The sequence below is a fragment of the Sparus aurata genome, chromosome 2 (assembly GCF_900880675.1).
Source record: "Sparus aurata chromosome 2, fSpaAur1.1, whole genome shotgun sequence".
Classification (NCBI taxonomy): domain Eukaryota; kingdom Metazoa; phylum Chordata; class Actinopteri; order Spariformes; family Sparidae; genus Sparus; species Sparus aurata.
The window spans coordinates 3,817,510-3,840,705 of NC_044188.1; the positions used below are offsets into that span (position 1 = coordinate 3,817,510).

General features: G+C 39.7%; 1 protein-coding gene across 1 annotated transcript in view; it reads right to left on the reverse strand.

The window, feature by feature from the left end:
* sptbn4b (spectrin, beta, non-erythrocytic 4b) overlaps positions 1-23,196 on the reverse strand; it is a 79,556-nt gene that overhangs the window by 13,841 nt on the left and 42,519 nt on the right. Inside the window, 13 exon segments of the mRNA XM_030439898.1 lie at positions 123-319; positions 433-517; positions 1,050-1,188; positions 1,410-1,654; positions 2,545-2,679; positions 3,992-4,237; positions 4,494-4,698; positions 5,109-5,239; positions 5,502-5,780; positions 5,970-6,059; positions 6,267-6,491; positions 8,641-8,904; positions 22,447-22,593. Of these exon segments, the coding sequence (XP_030295758.1) occupies positions 123-319; positions 433-517; positions 1,050-1,188; positions 1,410-1,654; positions 2,545-2,679; positions 3,992-4,237; positions 4,494-4,698; positions 5,109-5,239; positions 5,502-5,780; positions 5,970-6,059; positions 6,267-6,491; positions 8,641-8,904; positions 22,447-22,593 (2,388 nt within the window).

The following is a 23,196-nucleotide window of genomic DNA, read 5'->3' on the forward strand; positions in this document are numbered from 1 at the left end:
CTTTAAACCAGTGATCATAGTATTTCAGAAATTTACGACTTCGCCTTTTCAGCGTTAAAATTTTCTCCAATTCTGGCCAGGCTATGACTGTATTTACACAATAATGATGATGATGATATTACCGTGGTGAGTCGTCGCAGCGAGCTGAATCGTTCCTCCCAAGTGGCAGCAGCTTTGCGGAATGCTTCATGTCGACGAATCAGCTGCTCCACCTCGTCCACGCTCCCGCCCAGCTCCTTGCTGCTGATAAACGGCTCCTGAGCAGTCAGCCACGCCTCCGCCACCACCGCCTCCTGGGCAAACTGGTGAACCTCCAACACTGAGCAGAAGAGAGGAGAAACAGGAGCAAATGTTCAGAAGCACACAAGAAAATGTTTTCTTGAATATTGTATGTATTTATCCTTTTTGGTCTGTGCATGTGTGTGTACTCACATTGCTGTAGGAATTCCCAGTGCTTGTCCCACTTCTCAGACAGCTCATATTGCTTAGCAACCACCTTGTCCAGCTTCTCCTTGATCTGAGAATCAAAATCAGCAAGATCAGAAATACAGAATCACAGGGGTCAGAATCAATATTAGTGCTAAAATAACTTGCACTTAAAATGTACAGAATATTACCAGGCACAGTACTTTTATATATTTAGCTGGGACCTATTTTCTAGTCTTAGTTCAGTACTTTTATTATTCTATTTTACTCCGGCAAGTCATTCCAAAGCTGAGTCAAATCATTTCCATGACTATATAATACATATTTTTGTGAAATTTAAGCATTCATAACAGGTCTTACGTCATCCTGATTAGCAGGTTTTTAATAAGGATGGGAAATATATGATGCAAGTGAATAAGGTTCAAGGTTCAAGGATCTTTATTCATGACAAACAGAGCGGAATATAATGTGCAGTGAAAAGCACTTTTGGCGCTCCAAAGATTAGCCTATAAGCATCTGGTCTCACCCGCGCCATCCTGAGTGAATGTGAGGAATTCTGTAAAGGACATGTAGTGCAAACAATAAAACAATGTTTCTAATAATTATAATATCTCTCATCTCACCTCTTCAGCTGCTGGGTTTCTAGCAGCCAGCAGTGTTTTGCCCATCTCGATACACTCCAGGGTGCTCCGGCTTCGAGCTTCCACTTCACTCTTCAGACTCTGGTGATAATTCATCAGCACCTCAACTGAAGACACGTCCCTGCAGGAACCACAGATGTTTTTAACACGAATGGCTACAACATTAAACCACACCAACTTAAATGGTACTTCCTTACTGCATTTTTGAAGAAATAAATTAGTCCATCCTTATATCAACTATGCTGCCATACTCATACAGTATGTTACAAAATTTGGACTGGTATGTTACTCAGAGAGACCTATAATCAGATACTTTCTTTTTTGCTCCTGGAGTGTATATACCTGGGCTTCTCTCCAGTCCCTATCTGACAGATGATAGAGTCCATCCATATGATCTGATCTCGGACCATGCTGAAGAACCTTAGCTTGTCTGTCTCTGTGGTAATCTGTAATCGACACTCCTCGCAGGATGTCAGTAGCTCTTTCCAGCACTGCATCACTTCATGCTCGCGGCACGCGATGGCTTCGGCCTTCTCACCAGCGTACACTGTCCTCAGCTGGGCCGCGCTCTCCTGCAGCTGACGCACCTGGAAGAGTGGGGGGAGCAGATTTTAGGAAACCAAAAGCTGAACAAGGAAGAAACAGAAGTTAAAAAATGGAAAGAGAAAGAGTTTGTTTTCCAGATGACGCACAAAACACAGCTGCTCTGACAGCTGGGTTTGGTCAGGGCCAAATGGTACGGGCTCTGTCGCTGGAGTTGACAAAGAGCAGCTGTGATTTTGCATCATCTTCAGTAAAATATGTACTATGTTTCTGCTCCCTAGGTGCATGACAGAGACTAGATAAAGCTACATTAAATGCAGAGCAAGAAGGTCATTTTGCCATGACTCAGACGCACAAATAATTTTTTCAATGTTTTTTACCATCAATATATATTAAATTCAAATTAAATAAATATACAAATTCAAGGTCTGTCCACAGCAAGAATGATAAATAACACAATAAATATTTTGACAGCAGTGTGAGCATCCACACTGATGAGATATCGTTCTGTAAACACTGTTGCCAGGCTGCATGCTCCAGCTGTGTCAGCAGCTTCAGACAATGGATATTGGATATATGACCTATCACTGGTGTATGTTGCACTGGCAAACAAACAAACCCTGAAAGATTTGTTTTTACAAACATTTTCAAAGGTGAGAAGAATTAATAGAATCCAAGAGGTGTTCACATTCACACAAATATTGGTCCTACACGAGTCTACATCAGTTATCATGGCGGTCGTCAATGAGGACATCAATAAAGGCAAAACAAACTATTTCTCTGGTATGATGACATTTTTATTTGTAGGTTGCCTTTGAAGAGTTAATATCATTGAGGTTAGTTGTTGTGATTCTGCACTGCACGAAAATTGAGGTCAGTGAATTCTGAAGCAGGTAATTTTATATGCTGTCTGTTCATGTTCGTGTTGCCTTACTTGCGTGACCAGCAGCTGTATGTCCTGTTCAAAGCTGTGCAGGAGTCTCTGCAGGGTGCTGGTGTTGGCAGTGCTGCCCTGCCGAGCCCGAACTTCCGGCAGCCTTCGATGTTTATCCTCAATCTGGGCCAAAACCTTGAAAAAAGGGACATAAAGCAGTGCAGAATATTTCATGTGTGAACCCAGTATGAAATGTCTGTATTTCCTGTGTTTCATGTGTGGATTTGTGCAGGTAAAGAAGTAACAAAACTGTGAAACATAACAAGTAAACTCTCTTCTGTAGGTTAAGGAATACACAAATCTTGGGTTTATCACATCTTGTCAAAACCATAAAAATAGAAATGTTGTAGCTACAATAATTTAGTGTTCCTGATGTACCGTACATCACACGGTATATATTATTAAAAGTACGGATTCTTCTGTATGATAACTAGTCCTGCAGATTTTCCGACACATGTTTCAGTACATTTTCAGTCCGTTTCAGATTTTATGGGTGTGAACTGAATTATTTATTAAATGTCTGGAGGAATGTAGACAGCACCAGGTTTCTAACTTGCTGTCATTCTACATCAGTGTGTTCAGCAACTTCTCCTGTCACTCAGGATGTCAAATTTTGCCAGTAAGAGTTATGATTTCAATACAAGCAGGAAGTTTATTCCTATCAAATTAAGTGAGCTAACACTCATAATCACTGACAGGCAGACACACACAACCACACACTCTCACGCCGCACATTTTCTAGCTTATTTCTTTACCACTTTCGAACAATTTATAGCATACTTAATTATTATCTGCTCATACATGAAATATTAATGTTCCCCGCCTTTGCTTTTACTACGTAAGTATATTGTAGTAAATGAGTACTATTTAGTACTACTAAGTGCCAGTCTAATATCCTTTGTTGGCGACTAATTGAGGGATTTTTTTTTATCGTTAATTTCATCCCTCTCTCTCAGAGACACAGCTATCTCTACTTACATTTACTTACATCATCAGGCACATGCAACATTTCTTGAGAAATGTTCAAGTTGTTTCTTTAAATATTGACAAAAATAAATAATGCTTACATAAAAAATACATTCTGCAGGGCAGAAACACTGAATATTTCCTTCCTTTGTATGATGTTTGTGCATAATCATTAGCTCGTTCACATTTTCTCGCCTTTTTTCATGTTTTTGGGCTGTTCTCATCACATGAAGGGCGTGTGGTAAACAGTGTCGTCTTGCACCAGACACTTTATATTCAGGAAGGCAATCAATGTGGATGGAATCAGTCTAAATCAAACCTCTCCTCACTTTAGAAAAATCGATACCAGGTCTTCTCAGAAGATCAGTCTGGTTCCTAAACTATAGTTAAGTGGTATAATTGCACCATTTAATATTAAACAATATACTATAAAGCACTATATATGCGTTGTGCCTCAGCTATGTTCAGCAGGTGTTCTTACCTCTCTGCAGTCAGAGAAGAACTTGTGAAGCTGGTGTGAAGCAGCAAGCATCTGTGCCCGGGTCTCCATGAGCTCCAACAAGTCGGCCCAGGCCTCGTTCACCCCATCTTTCCATTCAGCAATGGTGGCGGCCTCTGCGTGGCCGTAGTCAATGAGCTCATCCACCATTTGGTTGACGGCCGTCACCCGCTCCTGTCCAATACTTCCCGTCTCTGACGCAAACTCCGTAAACTTCTCCTGAAGAACCTTAAGGCGTTGCAGAGTGGAGGAAATAAATAGCAACAGAAATGATTTACATGTTTCTTGATTTATATTGCAAGTTAATAAACATCCATCATTCTCCATAAGTTACTCATTCACAGAGTGCATAGAGCAAGACTTACTAGCTGCTGTTACTGTTGTAACTTGATTTGTTACTTAAGATGTTGTCAACATGTGACTTTAAAAAAACTTTTCTCAAATCTATTATTCATCTGCATACTCCATCTGCCGACACACTTACAGTGACATGCTCATAGTCTTGACCCAGTTCAGGCGAGCTGGCGACCACCTCCTTCTGAGCGATCCACTGCTCCAGCTCATCAACCTCCCTGTTGAGCTGGTAAAGCCAGTACTGCTGCTCCAGACGGCTCTTCCTCTCCTCCACCAGGTCCTTCAGAGACACGTATAGACGGTCGATCTGCGACTGACGCTTGCTGATCTGCTCGCTGAATAAAGGGAAGAGATAGTGTGCAATGGGCATATAGATATGATGAGTTAAAAGGATATAAGCGATGATGCTTCTGAAATCACAACATACACCCAGAAACCACTTTATACACCTTGTTTATACTGGAGAGGAATCTCTACCCTGGCCCTACCATCCCTACCAGATGACTTTTTTCCAATATTCTGCAGTCCACGACTGGTGAGCCTCCGTAGTCCATCCTCTTCAAGTTTTGATGGTTGAGTGCATTCAGAGATGCTCTTCTGTATAGCACTCTTAGTATCCTGCTTTCCTGTCAGCTTGAACCAGACTGACCATTGTCCTCTCATTTCATCTCTCTCTGTCTCTTTTTGGTGACAGATGATTTCTGTTTCTGTTTCAGGTTCTGTGAGTGTATGTTTACATGCTTACCAGTCCGGATGTCCCATCTCCAGCAGCTGTCGACACTGCTGTGACAGCAGGCCGATGGTCTCAGCGTAGTCCTCAATGGTCTGTTCCAGGACCAAGTGTTTCTTCAGCAGCTGCAGTGTGCTCGGCTCGTCCTGGTGGGAGGAGGAAACGACACACGCAAAGAAGATTTTCAGTTTAAAAATAATTCACACACAGCACAAATGCTCAATCCTGCCTCTACTTGTAAATCTACAGTAACTAAAGAGGATTAGTATCCAACAAAATTAGATGAATATATGGGACAGAGGAAATTATTCACAGATGATAACAGACTAAATGCAGTTTTTTTTTAAACAAATAATTAGCAATTCTTTAGTTGTTTCTTATAGAAATGCTGAACAACTGCACACAAACCTTCCCCTTCTCCTCGTTCATCATGTGCAGCTCCTGCTCGCTCAGCCAGGCCTCCACCTCGGCCGTGTCAAAGTAGTACTGCTGGGCCTGGTACATAGCATCCAGGATGAGCTGCCTCCTCTCAGTCTCAGCCCAGAGCAGACCCCACAGCTGGGCCAGCTGGTCGTGACCCGCCCTGACGCAGTTGGCCTCAGGGCTGCGTATGGATGCGATAATCCCCGCCCTTTCCAGGACGTCGTCGATCCTGCTCCTGTGGCCCTGCAGCTCCCTCTGAAGTGTCTGCAGTAGAGACAGAGGCATAAATTAGGACTTGGGGTCTCCACATCATATTTATCTATTTCATATCATCTTTTTTTCGTGTGCTTTTGACTTTGCTTTGTGGTAAAGGTGTATCAACAGCGGGAGTCAAACTGTTGTGTATGAAGGGAAAGCTTCAGTTTGAATCACTGGTTGTTCTGATGGTCTCACCTGGTTCTTTTTCATGAGCTGCTGGACTGCCTGCAGAGTGGAACCATGCTCTTGAGACATGGCCATCGGGAGGCGCTCCTGGATCCACAACTACAACAGTAACAACATAACACAAAGCAGTGAAGGTGAGTTCGTGTGTGTGCTTACTGTATCTAATGTTTCCGTATGTGAGTGTGCATCTTAAATTGTAGAGATTAAAAAAAAAACCTGTCAAGTCGCACAAGAAACATTTAGCCAGAATACAAATTTTATCTTTTCTCTACATCAAATTGAAATGAAGATGTTTTTCATACTCACAATCTCATCCTCTAGGTCTCGTCCAACTTGGTGAACTTCTTTGGACGCCAGCAGGATGCGTCGTCTCTCCTTCAGCGGCTCAATCAGACGCACCATCCTGGCCTCCACAGCAGCCTGACGACCGGAAACCGTCTCCTTGATCTGCGTCTGCTGCGGGATGGTGGCCACCTGCCCCTGGAGCTGCCCCACCTCCTTATACCACTCCTCCATCTGAATCTCCATGGTCTACGAGGGAGAAGGAGGTGGAAGGGCAAGACAGGGGAGAGTTATCAAAACAGATGAAGGGAAAGAGGATGTGTTGATCAGAAGAGGGATAAAGGTAGGTTAGAAGAGGAGAGAATAATTGGGTGGATGTAGATACAAGAAACATGTTGTCATGGGACAAAGGTTAAAGATGGGATGAGTAGGATGTGAAGAATGAGATAGAAATGTTAAAATGCAAAGTTTGTCGTTGTTTTAATGCTAAGTTATTTCAATCTGCTTAATTTCCATAGGCATTCTATTATACGGTATAGGTTCAGTATAAAAAAGTAAGTTATGTAAAAAGTTTAAAGCATAAAGGAAAAGCATTGCAAAAAGTTGTGTCACAGTTTTTTAAATGTTGTAACATACGCTGAAATACCTCCTGTATTCACTTCACTGAAATGTAATTTAATAAAAGATGGACATGAAAGCAGAGATGAGACTGAAAACAACCCAGAACAGCGAAAGAATAATGGATAGACATGAAGTGTAGTGAAGTTTACTGTACCCCTTGCCAGGATGGATGCTGGGTAGTGGAGTTTTAGGATGATGTGGAAAAGCAGAGCTAATGGCAGCCTGTTAAAGGAAGCTGTAAGCGGCATGCTGTGGGAGAGGAGAGTGAGACATGTCTGGTGAAATGATGAAGTAATGAAAGGATGAGTCTGTGCGTCAATCAGGCTGCTGTTCGCTGTGTAAAGAATCTGACTCCTCCAAGTCCAAGAGTTACATCCCAACATATCAGGTACACAAAGAATTGACCTTTGTATAACATGTTTACGACAATTAGTTAAACCTGATGGATGCTTAACGATGAAATATTGAATTTTTGGTCAGTTTAGGGGTATTGTTTAGTCACCATATTGTACTTTTATGTGGCAAGATCAGTGGCTGTATAGATTCAGCCTCTACTGGAAGGTAAGTTGTTGCAGTAACACTAAACTGTAAATTCAGAGGAAAAGCAAATGAAAGTCAGAGATCGTTTCCTGTTTTTAAACAGTGTTGATGAACCACTACAAAGACGTAATCCCTCACTGTTCACAATCAGTACCAATAAAGCAAAACATTAACTACTTCCTCAGTATTCAGTAATAGCATAAAAATCTGTTGATAGAGTTGGCGAACAACAATTAAATCCAACACGATGCTGGCACCTGGATTCAAAAATACACCAATCAATATTTCCCAGTATTTATAAAATGATCTTGGGATGAAACTCTTCACGGAAACTTGCTGGGTTGGCATGAATGCAAATGGTTTATAGTGTTTCAAAAAAAACATAAAAAACGAATAAAAAATTAATGTTTTCATGAAAGTGGAGGACTTTGCGGAAATGAGATGAAAAGCTGAAAGGAAAGTATTACAGTCACAGTGAGAAATGTTGTTGTTGTTAGTCATTTTCAAACAGCGTGTTTGATTAAATTTTAATGAGATGAGCTGCGGCCATCATCGCTGCGTGGCGACGAAAACAGTGACTCATTCTGAGATAGTTTAACATGTAGAATAAAGAAGCAGACCTCATGAATGATATTCACAATTTAGGTCAATCTGGCTGTAAAACATTAGAATTCAACCTGTATCCCAGAAAATGTTTAATTAAAATAAATTTATATTATGCTGTTGAACCTGTCATTGCACAAATATCTGAATATCTGTCCATGGCTAAACTTAGAAAAGACAACAAAGTCAATAAGAATAACTCTTCAGTAATTATTAAATTAAAAGAGATCTCTGGTCACATGTTTTAAAGATCAATTAAAGAACAACCAATAGGCGAAACAGAGAACATTTATAATGGAACTTAATTTGGTTTTACTTAAATTTCTTAAATTTCCTTCTTGTTTATTTAAATAAAAATGTTTATTTTGGAAAAAAGTAATGACATCTTTAGCCTAGAGCTGACTACCTTATGGGACTGTTTTACAAATATAGAACTTTTCAGTCATATCCTTTTATTTTCTCATCAGATACTGAGCAGCTTTAAGCTTCTGGGCATCAACACTCTGCAGCCTTTGAAGAGATGACAACTCAAAGACTGAGGACGAGTAAGCAGGAGGTTAGAAAGGCCTTCTGCTGGGTCAAATGGCTGAGGGACTTGAGTGAGGAACACTTATTGTTTCTAAATATTACGTACCTGCAGTTTTTTCAGCTGCTTGTTGACGGTTGTGAGGTCCTGTCCCTGGTCAACGTAGGCCAGTTGACCCTCCAGCTGGCCTAGTCTCTGGTCCAGACTTTCGTAGCTCTGTACCAGCAGGTCTGCCTTGTTGGCCTCAAAGAGCTGGCGGGCTTTGGCCTGGGTGGTGCTCTCCAGATCCTGCCAGCACTCCCTGATCTCCTCTAACTTCTTCCGGACCACTGGGCTGAGCTCTGGCTTCTCCTGGATCAGCTGTTGCCCCTCCTGGATGGGAAGAAACACAGATGGAAAGGTGAGACAAAGGTAAACCTTTTCATTTTTTAATATGAAGGGATCACTGGAAGGAGGGACTCTAACCCTTTTATCTATTTATCTTGACTTTTTATTAGTTTCCAAGTTTGATCTCTAGATGGGTAAATTAATGATTTGGGACTAGTGGATTCTTAAATTATTGATGTTATGGGCACAGCAGCTATGATCCTATGTCTCTGTGTTTACTCTGTGCTATTTGGATTTTGTTTGGAAAAAAATAAAGACTTAAATAACACACACAAAAAAATGAAAGGATTATTACGGATGATTATTATGTACAGAATGTAGATAATTAGTGGACGTTAAGCAACAAATGTAACACTTCAGGTAAATACTGAAAACTAAACACATTTAAGCTCCCAAATGTCACGCCGTAATCACCATGCTATATCTAACACAATCTGTTATGATAAAAAGGTCATTTAGTAAGATAACTACCACCTTAATCAGTGAATACATGTTTCTACAAAGCACCTGGGAGGTATAAACATACATTCACAATCTTTAAGCATCTATCATTTTCAAGTAAACCACTTTTTTCCTTATTACTATGCAAATTTATGCCAAAAAATACTCCAATATCTAAATAGATCATTTGTTCTGATAACATGAGCTCATGAGATTTAGGCCAAAAGAATGAAGATGTGTTTTTTTTTTAAGCGTTGGGGTCCACAAGAATGAAGTGAAAATTAACTGTTTCTATTCCAATCAGCAGTAACGCTTCAAGAAATGTGAATTATAAAATCAAACAATAAAATAATTAACCTCAAATTTAGAAGGTGTAACATGCTTGAGTTACGGACAGAGAGGGAAAATGACATCATCTGTTACAAATACAGAAATGAAATTTCTATAGTTGCAACTGTTGCAACTATTGCAACTAATTATCAGTTTCATTATCAATAAATGTAATGATGATTTGTTCCCTTGATAAACCGTCAATGATCACTGACTGTTCACAATTTGGTCCCATTGTTTGATCAACAATCAGAAACCCTTCTCTGGGAATGTGCAACAGCTATTTTCCTTTATTTGCTTATTATATATGTTATAAACATTTTATAGACCACATCTAAATATATTCATGACCAATGGAGGTCAAAATATAAAGGAGTCTCAGTCTTTTTTCTCTCTTTCATCATATCCACAAATATTCACTATGTTACCATTATTATGTGCACACACTGTGGAACTGGGTAAGTAGGTGTGCATTTGTCTGTTTGTGTGTGTGTGCGCTTGTGTGAAGAGATTAAACCTCGGCGTATTTGAATGCCTCATAAATTACCTCACACTCCCCTCCCCCCTTCCCTCTCTCTGGACTCTCTTTTTCATAATTCTGCCCCCCCTTTGTACCTCATCCTTTTCTGAACCCCCCTTTCACACACACACACACACACACACACACACACACACACACACACACACACACACACACAGCACCACCACCATATTCTATATGTACACCTGCTCCCTTATTTCCAGTTTAGCCTCCCCCACAGTGAAATCCTTCCCCCATTCAATTGAAATTCATCTTTTGCAGCCTGTGTGTTTGTTTTTGTGTGTGTGTGTGTGTGTGTGTGTGTGTGTGTGTGTGACAGAAAGAGAATTACAGAAAGAGAATTACAGAAAGAGAAGGAAACATGTTTGATAAAAACAACCACATGAAGAAAGACTTGGTGGCTTGTTTACCTATTTGTCAAACTGCATAACTGTGTAACTTTAAACACATGACACTACTGTAACATTAAACTGCAACTAAAAAAGCTGAAAATTAAGAAAATGAATTCATTTTACACTGGCACACACACAAAGCAAAAACAACCCTTAGACTATTTGTTCAAATCTCTAAATACGTTTCATGTTTCAGCCGTGTTTCTTACACAAATGCGGCATTTAAAGCAACACCTTAAAAACACTGGTGTATCTAATATGTGGATGTTGGGCAAGAAAATCGAGCAACTCTTGGTAGAAGAGAATGAAAAGCATAATTTTTTCTGGAGCTGGTGATAGAAGCAGCTAAGGAGTGAGTCATCGCACTTCATTCTCTGATGAGAGTTGTTCACGGACAGCATTAATCAGGCTCCCATAAAAAAATGGAAACAGGAGTTTAGTTTTGCTGCCATAAAAGGATGTGGGCAAAACTCCAAATTTGATTTGTGCCGTTTTGAGAGCAAGGCACATATGAGTAAACCCAACAATTAACTTAAGTCTTAGTTGTAATTTGACAAGCACTAAGCTAATCAGGAAGGCAAGACAACAGAATGTCTTCCTGTTCCTGTAAAACTACAAAAATCTTCTGTCAAACTATAGTTAACTCCCAGCTGTTCCATTAAAACAAACTCAAGAGGACTGGGATTATAATGGGGCATCTCTCAGCTGTTAATGTGTGTAGGTACTTTAATGATACACATAGAAGATTGAGAGGAATTAAAAGCTGTACAGCAGGCTTCACTTCTCCACTCACTGTCCTGTAATTTCCAGCGTTACGTCAGCTTTCATTGTGGTGAAGCGTTTCCCTGGCTGCTGATGCATGCTGTCCTCTGCGGTAAGTGGGAGAGCTGCGTGGGCTTGGAGCAGCTTCACCCACGGGCTCAGAGCTGCTACTCCACACTCACACATACTCAGTCTGCATTTCAAAGAGGATCATGATATTCTGTTGCTTATACTGACAATATCTGCTGAGTTTCCACAGCAAACTGATCCGAAAACAATGTGAAGGAAAATCCATGTCCAACACAAACCTGCTATGTATTTTGTATACCGTGTTTTCTCTAAAAGTTTAGGTGGCAATCAGCTGACTTCTTAAATGAAGGTAAGTGTAGTCATCCTGTGAAAGGAGAAGTATACTATCTCATTTTGTCTTCAGAGGTATCATGGTTTCAGTTTGAAGGGCACATACATCTTTAACAGAAAATCTGCGGTAAAAACTGGAGGGTCTAATAAAAGGTACGATCAAGTTGCATTATTGGAATTAACCCATCAAGGGTTTTTCGGAGCTTTAGCCATACCAGGGGTTTAAAGTTAATCACACAACTTTATGGAAGTGTATTACAAAATGACTCGAGTACCTGTTTAAAGTCAAAGTATTGAAATGAACGGTTACCGCACGTTAAGGTACCACATAACTTCATAACAAAGTGCTAAGTGTGGATCCAGAAATCTTGATAAATCGGACAAAGTATTCTTCTAAATCAGCTTCTCATGAAATAAATAATACCACCTTATTTCAAGTAATTATGATAACAAGAAAAATATATACTGCTGTGATATGAACAGGATTTAAATACTAAGAGAATATATGAACCCAAATAAAATGAGTAAGAACTAAATCAAGCAGAAGAAACAGGTGAAAAAGATCAGAAAGAGTCCTGTAGGACAGAGTGAGGACTCCTGACAGAACACTGACGCAACAGAGAACAGATGGGCCTTCCTAGATCTGCTGTCTGGTCTGTATATTACAGCAGACATCTGCTGCTGAGCATCACTGCCGACACTCTGATGGACATTGTGTCTGTCACACTCAGGCCACTGTAGCTACTGTGTCAATATTTATTCCATGTGTGAGAAATCTGCTCGTATGACCAAAAATAATTGCCCAGTGTGTTCCAGGTAATAGCCCCAAGCTTTTACAAGAATAAGAGGGAACATTTTTCAGATGCAAGCTATATATTCTGGACCACAGAGGTACACAGTCATCCATATTACATACAAAATAAAAGCAGGTCTAGCCTGTAGTGTGTTTTTACTGGAACTGGTTGATTTATGAGTGTGCTGTTGGTGCAGAGTATTCTCACAAAAGAGTGAGTGAGTATTTGATGCCTTTGAGTTAAGTTACTGGTGTCATGATTTCCTTTTAAAGCGAAAATATAAAACAGTTGCTGCTTCCAGATTCCTAAATGTAAAGATTTGCCGCTTTTTCTTTGTCATTTATGAAAGTAAATTAAGTATCTTTGTGGTTTTGTTCTGCAACAATAGAAACATTTTTTGGACACTTAACAGACTTAATGATTAATCAATCAATTGTGAATTTTTTTTTCAGAATAATGGATCAAGGCAATAATAATGTAGTTGCAACCGTAGTCCAGGACAACAGCCTACAGTAGCCTAAAGTATATTCTTTTACCAAACACGTATACACTGTAAAAGATTATTAACCCAACCTCCACACCTACCGATGATAATTTTTTAATTCAACACTGTCTGTTTCATTACAAGATACAAAATAGGCAATCGTGATTGGTCACCCACTCATACAAGCAGCCTGCTCTGGCTAACAGAGTAGGGGTTAGAGAGATATGCACTCACACATGTGCACACAGAGACAGAGATGACATATTTTCCAGAAGGTGCCCAGCTAGAGGCAGATATTAACGCTGTCCATCTACCTAAAAAGTGCCCTCCTGTCCTCCTCTGTGCTGCTTTAAAAGCATCTATTTGACTGGAGGAAGAGAACGACTGAACCTTTTTAATGTTACTTTTGTTTTATCAACCCCCTGAGTGTCTTTTTGTACTGAGAGCTTCAGAAAGCTCAGAGTGCTCCAGGATTTGGGAGGTACAGGACAAAACACTCTTTTGGGATTTGTTGATTTCACTGCACCTTCCTACCTGATATGAACTTAAAGTAAGTAGAGAAAGACATAAAGACACCGTGAGTTGGTTAACTCATACCAACAAAGTTTAAGCATAGTAAACAAGAATTTAAATACCCACTGTTGTGGGTCACTGTTAAAACCTTAAGTCTTCTGAACACCAAATTAGAGACATTGCTTTGAGATCTTGCTGGAATAATCAGTAAGATTTTTGCTGACAAATCAAAGAGGGAGACTTAAGTTTAAATCCTTCTAGTATTTATGAAAGCCAGTCAGAGGGGACCTTGCTTAGGAGGATAAGAGTCTTAACAACAGGGTTGCAGTGCTGGCAGAAGGACGCTCCTGCAAAGTATCACTGTGCAACATATTACGGTCAGAATCAAAAAACTAGAAGATGAAAAGTGGGTGGATACCATCGTTTTTGTTTGTTTATAAGGACGCACTCGTGCAGTTGGTCAATGTTATAAAATAACTGTTGTGTCTTTGATCCAATTTATGCCTGGTGCAGTTTTCAGCAGAAATAAAGCAGCAGATATGCATTAAACTGTGGATATAAACAGAATAGCGTCATATAATGTCTTACAATAATGGGAAATATATTGTAAAACAAAAAGGGGGAGAGTGGGCCTTCAGCTCTCTGTGGGTAGACTGACAAGTCACCACTCTCTATGGACTCAACAAATACAGCAACCTCTCAAGTACCTTGAATTTTATTGTCTGTGAAAAAGTACTTTGAGTATATTCAATTAAATCATATAACACACAGACAGCTCTTCAGACGGCTACTACAGCCCTTAAATCAATTTTAAATCAGAGAAACACAACATGACTTTCAGCCTTTGTGTCTTCCTCAGTTCAGTCCAACTCTATATGCAGTATCGGTGCAAATTCTTCATGAGCAGTGCTGCCAAAGTATCTAAATAAAACTGGAATTGATTGAAAGAGAATAAAAATATAACAGCAGATCTCGTCTCAGCTTAACATTTGTTCTCAGTGAGAGTGCTGGTATCATCACTGCTCCATTGATGTTCTCACCACACATACCTCCACACCCGCCCACACACACACACCTACACACACTCCCTCATTTACACACACACACTATCTCACATACTGCAGAGCCAGCACTAAACTACAGGTCAAAGCTTAATGCACACAGAGCTTTGTGAGTGAAGCAGGAGATAGGTGCACTTAAATGCATGTATAATTCAGGCTTTGCCAATTCATTTAGCAAAAGATGTTATGTGCTATTAGTGACTTAAAATAATGTTTACTTAGCCCTGTTGATAGCAATAGCAGTAATTCTGTAAGTACATCTCAAAACCATGCCATAATACTTGCGAACATTCATGGTATATATCGGATAAATCACAATGATGCTGGTCGCTACCATATTACTGTGCTTACCATAATCACATGTGTGCATGAAAACCTTTAGCATGTAATGTTTAAAATGTTGGAAAGCTCATATGCTTCAAGGTGCACTGTGTAGGTTTAAGGGGATCAATCTGGAACAAATGGAAAATTATATTTATGCATACAAATGTATGTTTTTAGTAGAGTACAATCACCTCATAACTATAAGATTATTTGTGCTGTTGTTGTTGTCTTAAAACTAGCCATAATATCCACAGAGGGAGCAGGTCCTCTTCCATGGAATCTGTCATGTTGCACTGCCATGGTTAACTGTGCTTTGATGTAACGGCTAACGCTAGCATGTCAGCTTTAAGCACTGCAGAGAGGCTAATAAAGTAGAGCTAAAGCTGATAAAAGTTTAGTTTTACAATGCAGAGCTGAGTCTGACAAACTGAGGCTAAGATATAAAAAATGTCCAATGCACAGAGGACAAAGGATTTAAGACACAGCTTAGTAGGCATTTAGAACATTAAAATATTAAGAAAAGTATTAAGTATTAAGTCTACCCACAGTCTATTAACCTCAAATTATCCATCTCTTTAACAGAGTGTGTTATAACACAGAAAGAGTGAGTGAAAGTGGGATTGGGACAGCAGAGGCTGCAATTGTTATTCTTAATGAGTTAATGAGGCCAATTAATTATCAAAAGTAAGAGGAGAGAAGAGGATGGAATAAAAAGCCCACTGGATTTAGGCGAGCTACTGCATTGGTAAGAAGCTGTTTTCACTGTGCACTCCCACACTCCCCCACACACTCACATACACAAACAAACACAATCTGCTGCAAGTGAAGCAAATCAACCATAACAGCTTCCAGCTTCTGTTGGTCTAAATTACTGCAGAGTTATATTGCAGAATGACTAGGCATGTGGCATATCTTTACAACCATCATGTCTTCATGTTTGAAAAAGAACTCTGGCTACATTTTTGGTGAGAAACCACCAACCTGCAAGTGGCTCAACAATAATCTTGCACTTGGGAATTTCTTCTTTAAGTTTTGTACAGAGGTTTTCACCCAGGTCATTCATTCAGTCACAAACATCATCACAGCTTCATATTAGAGATATAATCCACATGTATTCAGAGATTTTCATCTGGCCCATGAAGCAAGCCCAGTCATCCTGCAGCTACACAACAGCAGAGTTATTGATTAAACAACACATTACACATTCAGAACACTGCAAACCTCAGCTCATTAGATTGTGTCCCTCTTTACTACACTACAACAACACCTACTGTTGTGGGCTGAATCTTAACATCACTTCCTGTTAAATCTTGACATGTTTCCTGTCCTCTGCTTCAAGGTAAGCTAATCAAGATTGAGAGAGAAAGAGAAGGGGAAGGAAGGAGGGATGACCTTCACACATGAGCTGTATGAAGAGAGGAGGGAAGACAAGGAGGAAGGAGAGGGGATTGGACAGCTGTTGCTTGGCAACCACCGCAAGCACAGGAAGAGGAGACTAGTCGCACAAGCCTCTGACATCTGCTCGACGTCACAACAGAAAGTGACACAGCACACAAGGTGCATCATAATCTGCTGGGATCTCCCCTTACACCAGCAAACTGAAGGTTTTAGTCGTCATTCAGGTTGATGGTGTCTTACTCAAGGGTACACTGTTATTAGCTCCTCATAAGGTTACATCGACTGAATGGCAATGGTGAAACTGAACTACTCAAACTTTTTCAGCCTGTAGGATATCAGGTATGGGTGGCTTCAGACTTAACTCACATAACTAATAGTGTGTGAATGAAGAGCAGAACCAAACAGCAAATTAGGGTGCTGCACACTAAATCAGACTGTAAATCGCAAAATGTTGTGACCTAGAATCCCGTCGGAGATGGAGATGGAGATGGAGATGGAGATGGAGATATAGGTATGCTTAAGGAGGCTATTTATGAAGAAAAGAGGGGGAGACGGACACCAACAGAAGAAACTATGTGACTATGAGCAAAGTTCTGTAACTACCAAAGACTTAAAAAGAAGCTCCTGCACACTGTTTACTCGTACTGTACAGAGTGAAATACAGATACATGCACCCTTACAAAAGGCTGACGCTACCCTAAAAACAGGCTTCACAGCAGAGAGGGATTCTTGCATAAATAGACCGGAAACTCTCAGAGGACACAAGCAGAGAGACACAACCAGGACACAAGATGCAGAGTGTCTGGACAGGAAGTACCACAAAGGACAGGACCACAGTCTGCTCTAAAATAATACAGTAACTACTGATTTTTACTTTTCAACTAATACAATCAGGGTTCATATTCCAACCAAGTTATGTTTCCAATTTTGTTAATATTCTTTTTAACTATAATTTAACTAGGATAGGTCCCATTGAAATTGTGTTACAATATATATCACATCTCAAGGAACAACATGCACATAAGTACCAACATTTCTGTCTTTTAAAACAGATGTTAAAGCATACAAATGAATCAGATCATATCAGATCAGAATACTCCAGTCTGAGGGTGCATGATAACTAAGTCCTTTTCACAGTCTGTTCGAACATTTGGTAGAAACAACACATGAAAGTCCTGTGATTGCAAAGAGAACTGTCCAACACTCTTCCGGGAAATATAATTACTGAGATGAGATGAGTCCATCTTGGTTATTAGATTAAAAGATGAGATTTCCATTAATCGGTTTATTTTGTTTTGACTGTAAAACTGGAATTTTTTCTTGAATCTTGTTTAAATGAAATCTCAGTGCTACTGGACAGTGAAATGTTTCTAACAGCAGCCAGCAATGGGTACAAATACTTATCAGTATTACCATAACAAGATGCCAAATCCTATTCATTTTACCTTCCAAAAAAAATGCAAGTTCCTTAGCAACGATCATTGAGCAGGCTTGTGGGGTGAATATGGCTGCCATGTACGACTTTAAAAGCTAAACTCTGTCTGTCTGCCAACAGCTCGACGGCCTGGTGTGACTTCAGTCTGCTACCTAAGAGCATGAGCTGGGACCACGAGAGCTGGATACGCACCAATACACGTTTGTGCTTCTGCACCCATGAAGATCAAACAGGCATAATATATTTACTACCCTACGTCTAAATCCAACTGCAATCTAATTTTATCCTTAACCCTAAAACTAGGTCTGGATCCCTTGAGCACTTTATGAATAAGGAAAAATTATGAGCCAAACTTTCTAAAAATGTTTTCCTTGTCAACACCTAAAATTGGTCCTCACAAAGATCAACATACACAGTAAACAAACACAAACTTTTCATTGCCACAAATGTCTTAATGGGAAAATTCCTCTATATGTAATAATGCTACTTTCTTAAAAATAAAAATGCTGTCTTACCCATCATCTTCTCAGTTTTGAGCACCTGTATCATATAGGATCAGAATTGCTTTTTGGTAACATTCAGACACATGAAAAACATGTTAATATGGCCACATTTTTTTGCCATCTCTGCTGTCAATTATTTCAAACAGCCAAATTATATTTGATTCTAGATTTTGAGCATATTTTAAGAACATGTTGGTTACGGTAACTGTCCTGCGATTTGAACAGGCTTCACGGAAGTTTCTACACTCGTTTTTGTTGTTGGCTTTCAAGCTGGGTTTTTTTGCAGAACAAATGAGGCTTGTTTTTATATAAAATAAACCAAAAGAGGAGAGTATATTAAGTTTTGCTTGAGCAGTGTATGGTATGACAAGTGTTGAGTAGGCTGTTATTGTTTTGTTTTTTTATTGTCCGCCAGTTACAGTCTTTCATGTAAAGATGCAAACAAAGACATGCACGTCACAATATTCTGATACTTCTTCAGCTTGTGGGCGTAAAAACAACAATGGACTCTTTTTAATATCAGAGCAACAACAGATTGTCTTTTACAGACAACCAAAGCCACTATTTAACAGTTGTCCAGTAATTAGTCCATTTATTTACGTTACCTAAAGATGCTACAAAGAAATTTTAACTGGTTACAAAAGACTTTAAATGTGAAACTGATTCCTCCATATGACCTACATGCATCAGAGAGAAAACTGGCTATATCTGGATAATTATCAAAGCTATTCTTAATGCCTATGACCAGGTCTGATTCTGACTTATCCATTTTTGAAAAGCAGAGTGCTGAAGATGAACTGAAGAGTCTCACAGCCTGAGGACAAAGGGTTCGACAGGGTTTGCCCAAATAAACAAGAAGATCCATGTTTTAGCTTTATACAAATGATGCATTTGTATCAATTGTAATGTACACAACAAGTAAAAATAAAATATCTTTTACTTAAACAACTGAATGACTGGATCGTATCCGTTTTCTTTAGAATAACAGCTACGAACAAACACAGGACAAAGCGTGACATTATTCATTCATCTAGTCCACAATGGAGATGTTACAGCAGATAGAAAAGGCGCCAGGCTGCCAGCCTGACTGGGTCACCAGTCAGCCTTCATTTCCCCAGGACATTTTATGCCCGGTAACAGACAAAATACAACAGTGAAAGTGAGATTTCTAGGGAACCAAGCTAAACACAGATGGTGTTGTTATTCTATTGCCATGATAAGTTAAAGCAAAAACGTCTATTTCTAGTTCAAACTGACTCATTATTTATCAAATCAGGAACCTACAATTATTGTCTTATCTTATATTTAACTTTTGTTATCATTTACAGACATTACAAGAATACAACAAGATACCCCAGTGTTTCTCCTCCTGCCACTCTCCTCTGTCTCTGTCCTTCTCTTGCTCTTTGTCTCCCCCGATAAACATTTTCCTGTCAGCCAACCTATGAATCTGTAATGGAAACAGCTCGGTGCTCTCAGGCCTTGCTGTGCTGGTCCTACTACATTACATCACTGTGCGTATATCATTACACATCAGTCAGTCATTTCCTTCACATCATAAGCCTGTGATGTAGGCATACAGTACAAGCATGAATGCACAAGACTACACACAAACACATACACACCAAGCTCCGAGTGCCCACTATAGGGGTAGTAAAAAGTTAAATCACTGGGTTCTCAGCAACAGGCTTACAGTAATTAGACATAATGAGCCGCTTACAGGCCAGTAGTTGGTGAAGTTGCCTACCCACATAGCCAAAAGCCACAATATTAAAGTGATCAGTGAGCTCATTGGAAGAGGACAGAGAGATGACCTGAAAACCCAAAGCACGTTATTTTGAAAACAATAACTGTCATCTTTTAGTGGCTGAGGCAGATCTACCTTCATGATTATCATTATTATTATCGTTTTTCTGCGACTTCTTCTAAGGGTGGATGTTTGAAGTTCTTCACTGTACAAATTAAATAAAAATAGCATTCTAACTACTGCGTCAGTGCAAGCTGGCCCACAGTCTCAAGACTATAAAAAACCTGGTTTTAGTGTAAGACATGACAAACAGCCTGCAGACATCAAATGACTAGTATTTTTGTTGGATAAACTGATCACTGAAATAGAGGCTGATTAATTTCCAACTAATTGATAATTGAAAGTATCAACAGTATGTGCACAGATAACACACAACGCAGTGCCTTGGCTCCATCACTCTGCTCCCATCGGGGGAGTTCAGTTTGAGCCCTGCCCAGGATGAGACTGCAAAGCATCGAGCCATTACACCACAGACTGTCTGCAACATGTCATGACTGAAAACTGGCATTTAGTGTCGCAATATTTAAGGTTTTTGATCGTAGCACAAGTGCAACGCTTTATGATAATAAATGTAGTGTCACTGTAGTGTTTATTCATTAGAAATACAGTAGTTATTTGGCTTTTCTCACAACATATGCACTGCCATGATGTGTGTGTATCATACATCCTGCTCGGACAAAACTACAGCCTGCTAAACTTCACACTCACATTTTCTACAGCAGCCCACATGGGTTCATTAGCAACCATGTGTCATGTCAAAACTCTCTCAGCAGCCACTCACTGTTACTCACTTTGAAGGGTCATCACATATTATATCTAATTTTGTACACTGACTGGCACAGGGAGACTGCTGAATGCTAACCATCAACCGTCAACATCAGCTGATGTCCTGAAACAACATAGACCTGTTAAAAGACAAGCATGGGCGTGAATATGAAACATATTTAGCTTTAGCATCAGAAAGCCTCTTTTAGCTTTCGTTTGATAGGCTTTTTGCAGAATGTAAACACAACACGCACACACACAACACCATGCAGTGAGACTGCCTAAAACAAGATCACAGATCAGCAATGAGTTACAGGTGGCCTGAGGGAATTTGGCACTGAACTACAGCTGTACTAACCAGTAATAATCTTACACATCCAGATTCACTACAGCTAGTCAGACGTGTGAACACAACAACCCAGAATCATCCCAGTGAAACCTGGACGTGTAGCTGGGGAAACACTGGATAACCCAATTACGTCTGTGTCGACTGCAGCTTTAGACAAGACGCTGCTGCGCTGTATAAATCTCCTTAATATGAAACAGATCCTATCGGGACAGAGCAGTGGTGAAGGTTACAGAGCTCCCCTCTATTTAAAAACCCTCTGTAATACTTTTTGTCCTTGCCACTGGCTTTGTTATGCTTTGATTAAGTCAATTTAAGGCTGTTCAGTACAAGGACAGTTGGACAGTGGACACTGGGTGGAGACAGGATGTGGATCTCTGATGACTGATGTCTAAGCTTTGTTTACATCCCTGATTCCTGCCTGAAGGGACAGAGGGTCACTTTTCTCTTTAAAAAAAGATTAATAAATCTTAGATTAGCACAGTAGGCTAGCTAGCATATACAGTATACCTTACAAATAAAGATATGTAACTTTTTCTCTATTCTTCAACCTTTTATCTATCTCTTGATATTAAGTACTTTTTAAACTGCAGACTTTAACTGAAGGGAAACTGGTTAAAAGTTGATATAATAATGTGAACACTTGATAAGTATAGTGTATAGACTTTATCTCAGACACTTTATATGGTGTTCCACAAAAGAGCCTGCTATTCAGCATTTTGACTTGTGACTGTTCGAAGCAAGATGTGATAAACAAAGCTTCAAATATGCCAAATCACCTGTGCACAGATTGCAAACATATTAGTAGAAAGAAACTACAAAGTAAGTCATTTTGCTGAGGGGAATATTCTACACACGTCTGACAAATACTGCTGATTGACTGTTCAAACGAAGTGTTCATTTTTGTCTAACTCTGTGGTCCTTTCTCACTATGAACTGCCTACAAAGCCATAACACAAATTATCATATAATGTCATTGGGTCCAAGTCCAAGTAGATCACTTGTTTGATTTTACTTTAAAACCAAAATGTCATGCCATTCCTTTCATATCCTGACCTCCTCCTCTGCTTACTGTCATACGAATCACAAATACCATATAATAAAATACACATGGGCATTATTCTATGTTCCACAGTGGCATTTTCTCCTGTTCCAAAAAGCCAAAGAGCAGAAAACTCACTGAACATCCGAGTGACCCTTTAAACTTTCAAGCAAGAGAAAAAGCAGAACCAAATCTGTGTCTTCAGGGGATGGGAAAAAACAGCACTCACCTTTTCAATTTTATCCAGCCATTCCTTATTCTGGGCCAACTCGGCCATGAAGGCCTGGTGCTTCAGCCATTTCTTATGAAGCTTCTGGGTCTCGTCTCGGCTGCTGTCCCTCGCCATCAGCATCTTTTCACACACCCAGTCCCCCAGCTGTGCAAGTGAGACAGGCAGAGAAGAGGAGATGGAGAGAGAGAGAGGTGTCAATATTGAATGAGTGTACATACTGTAAATAACTCACAGTATAGGCGCGACTTCCTGCATGTCCAGTCACTTCACCAAAATGAGTATATTCCATGGTTACTGACAATAATCCTCAGTCTTTGGTACGGCATATCATCCATTCATGAGGATATAACTTAGCGACTTTATAAAATTAATACTTCTTGCACTATATTATTGCTTAGCCTTCTTAGCTTACACTGCTTAAAGCCTTGACAGTGCCACTGGTGTACCAATTATTATGAGGAAGTATCACCCATACTTTGACCTCCCCAGAAACCAGCTGGATGGATCTCAGTATTTTGAAACCTCCTCAAAAGTATTACATAAATGCTAGGACCCTGCGATAAAATAAACAGCACGATCTGACCAAATACCTCAATACTGATAATATCGCAGGGATGACTAATGGTATTTTCACAAGATATTAACACAATGAGATATTTGATACAAAATCCTCAGTATTGTGGATATAATGATAACGTGGGAAGTATTAGAAAAGCCAAGATCATAAAATGACATCACGTTTCTGTA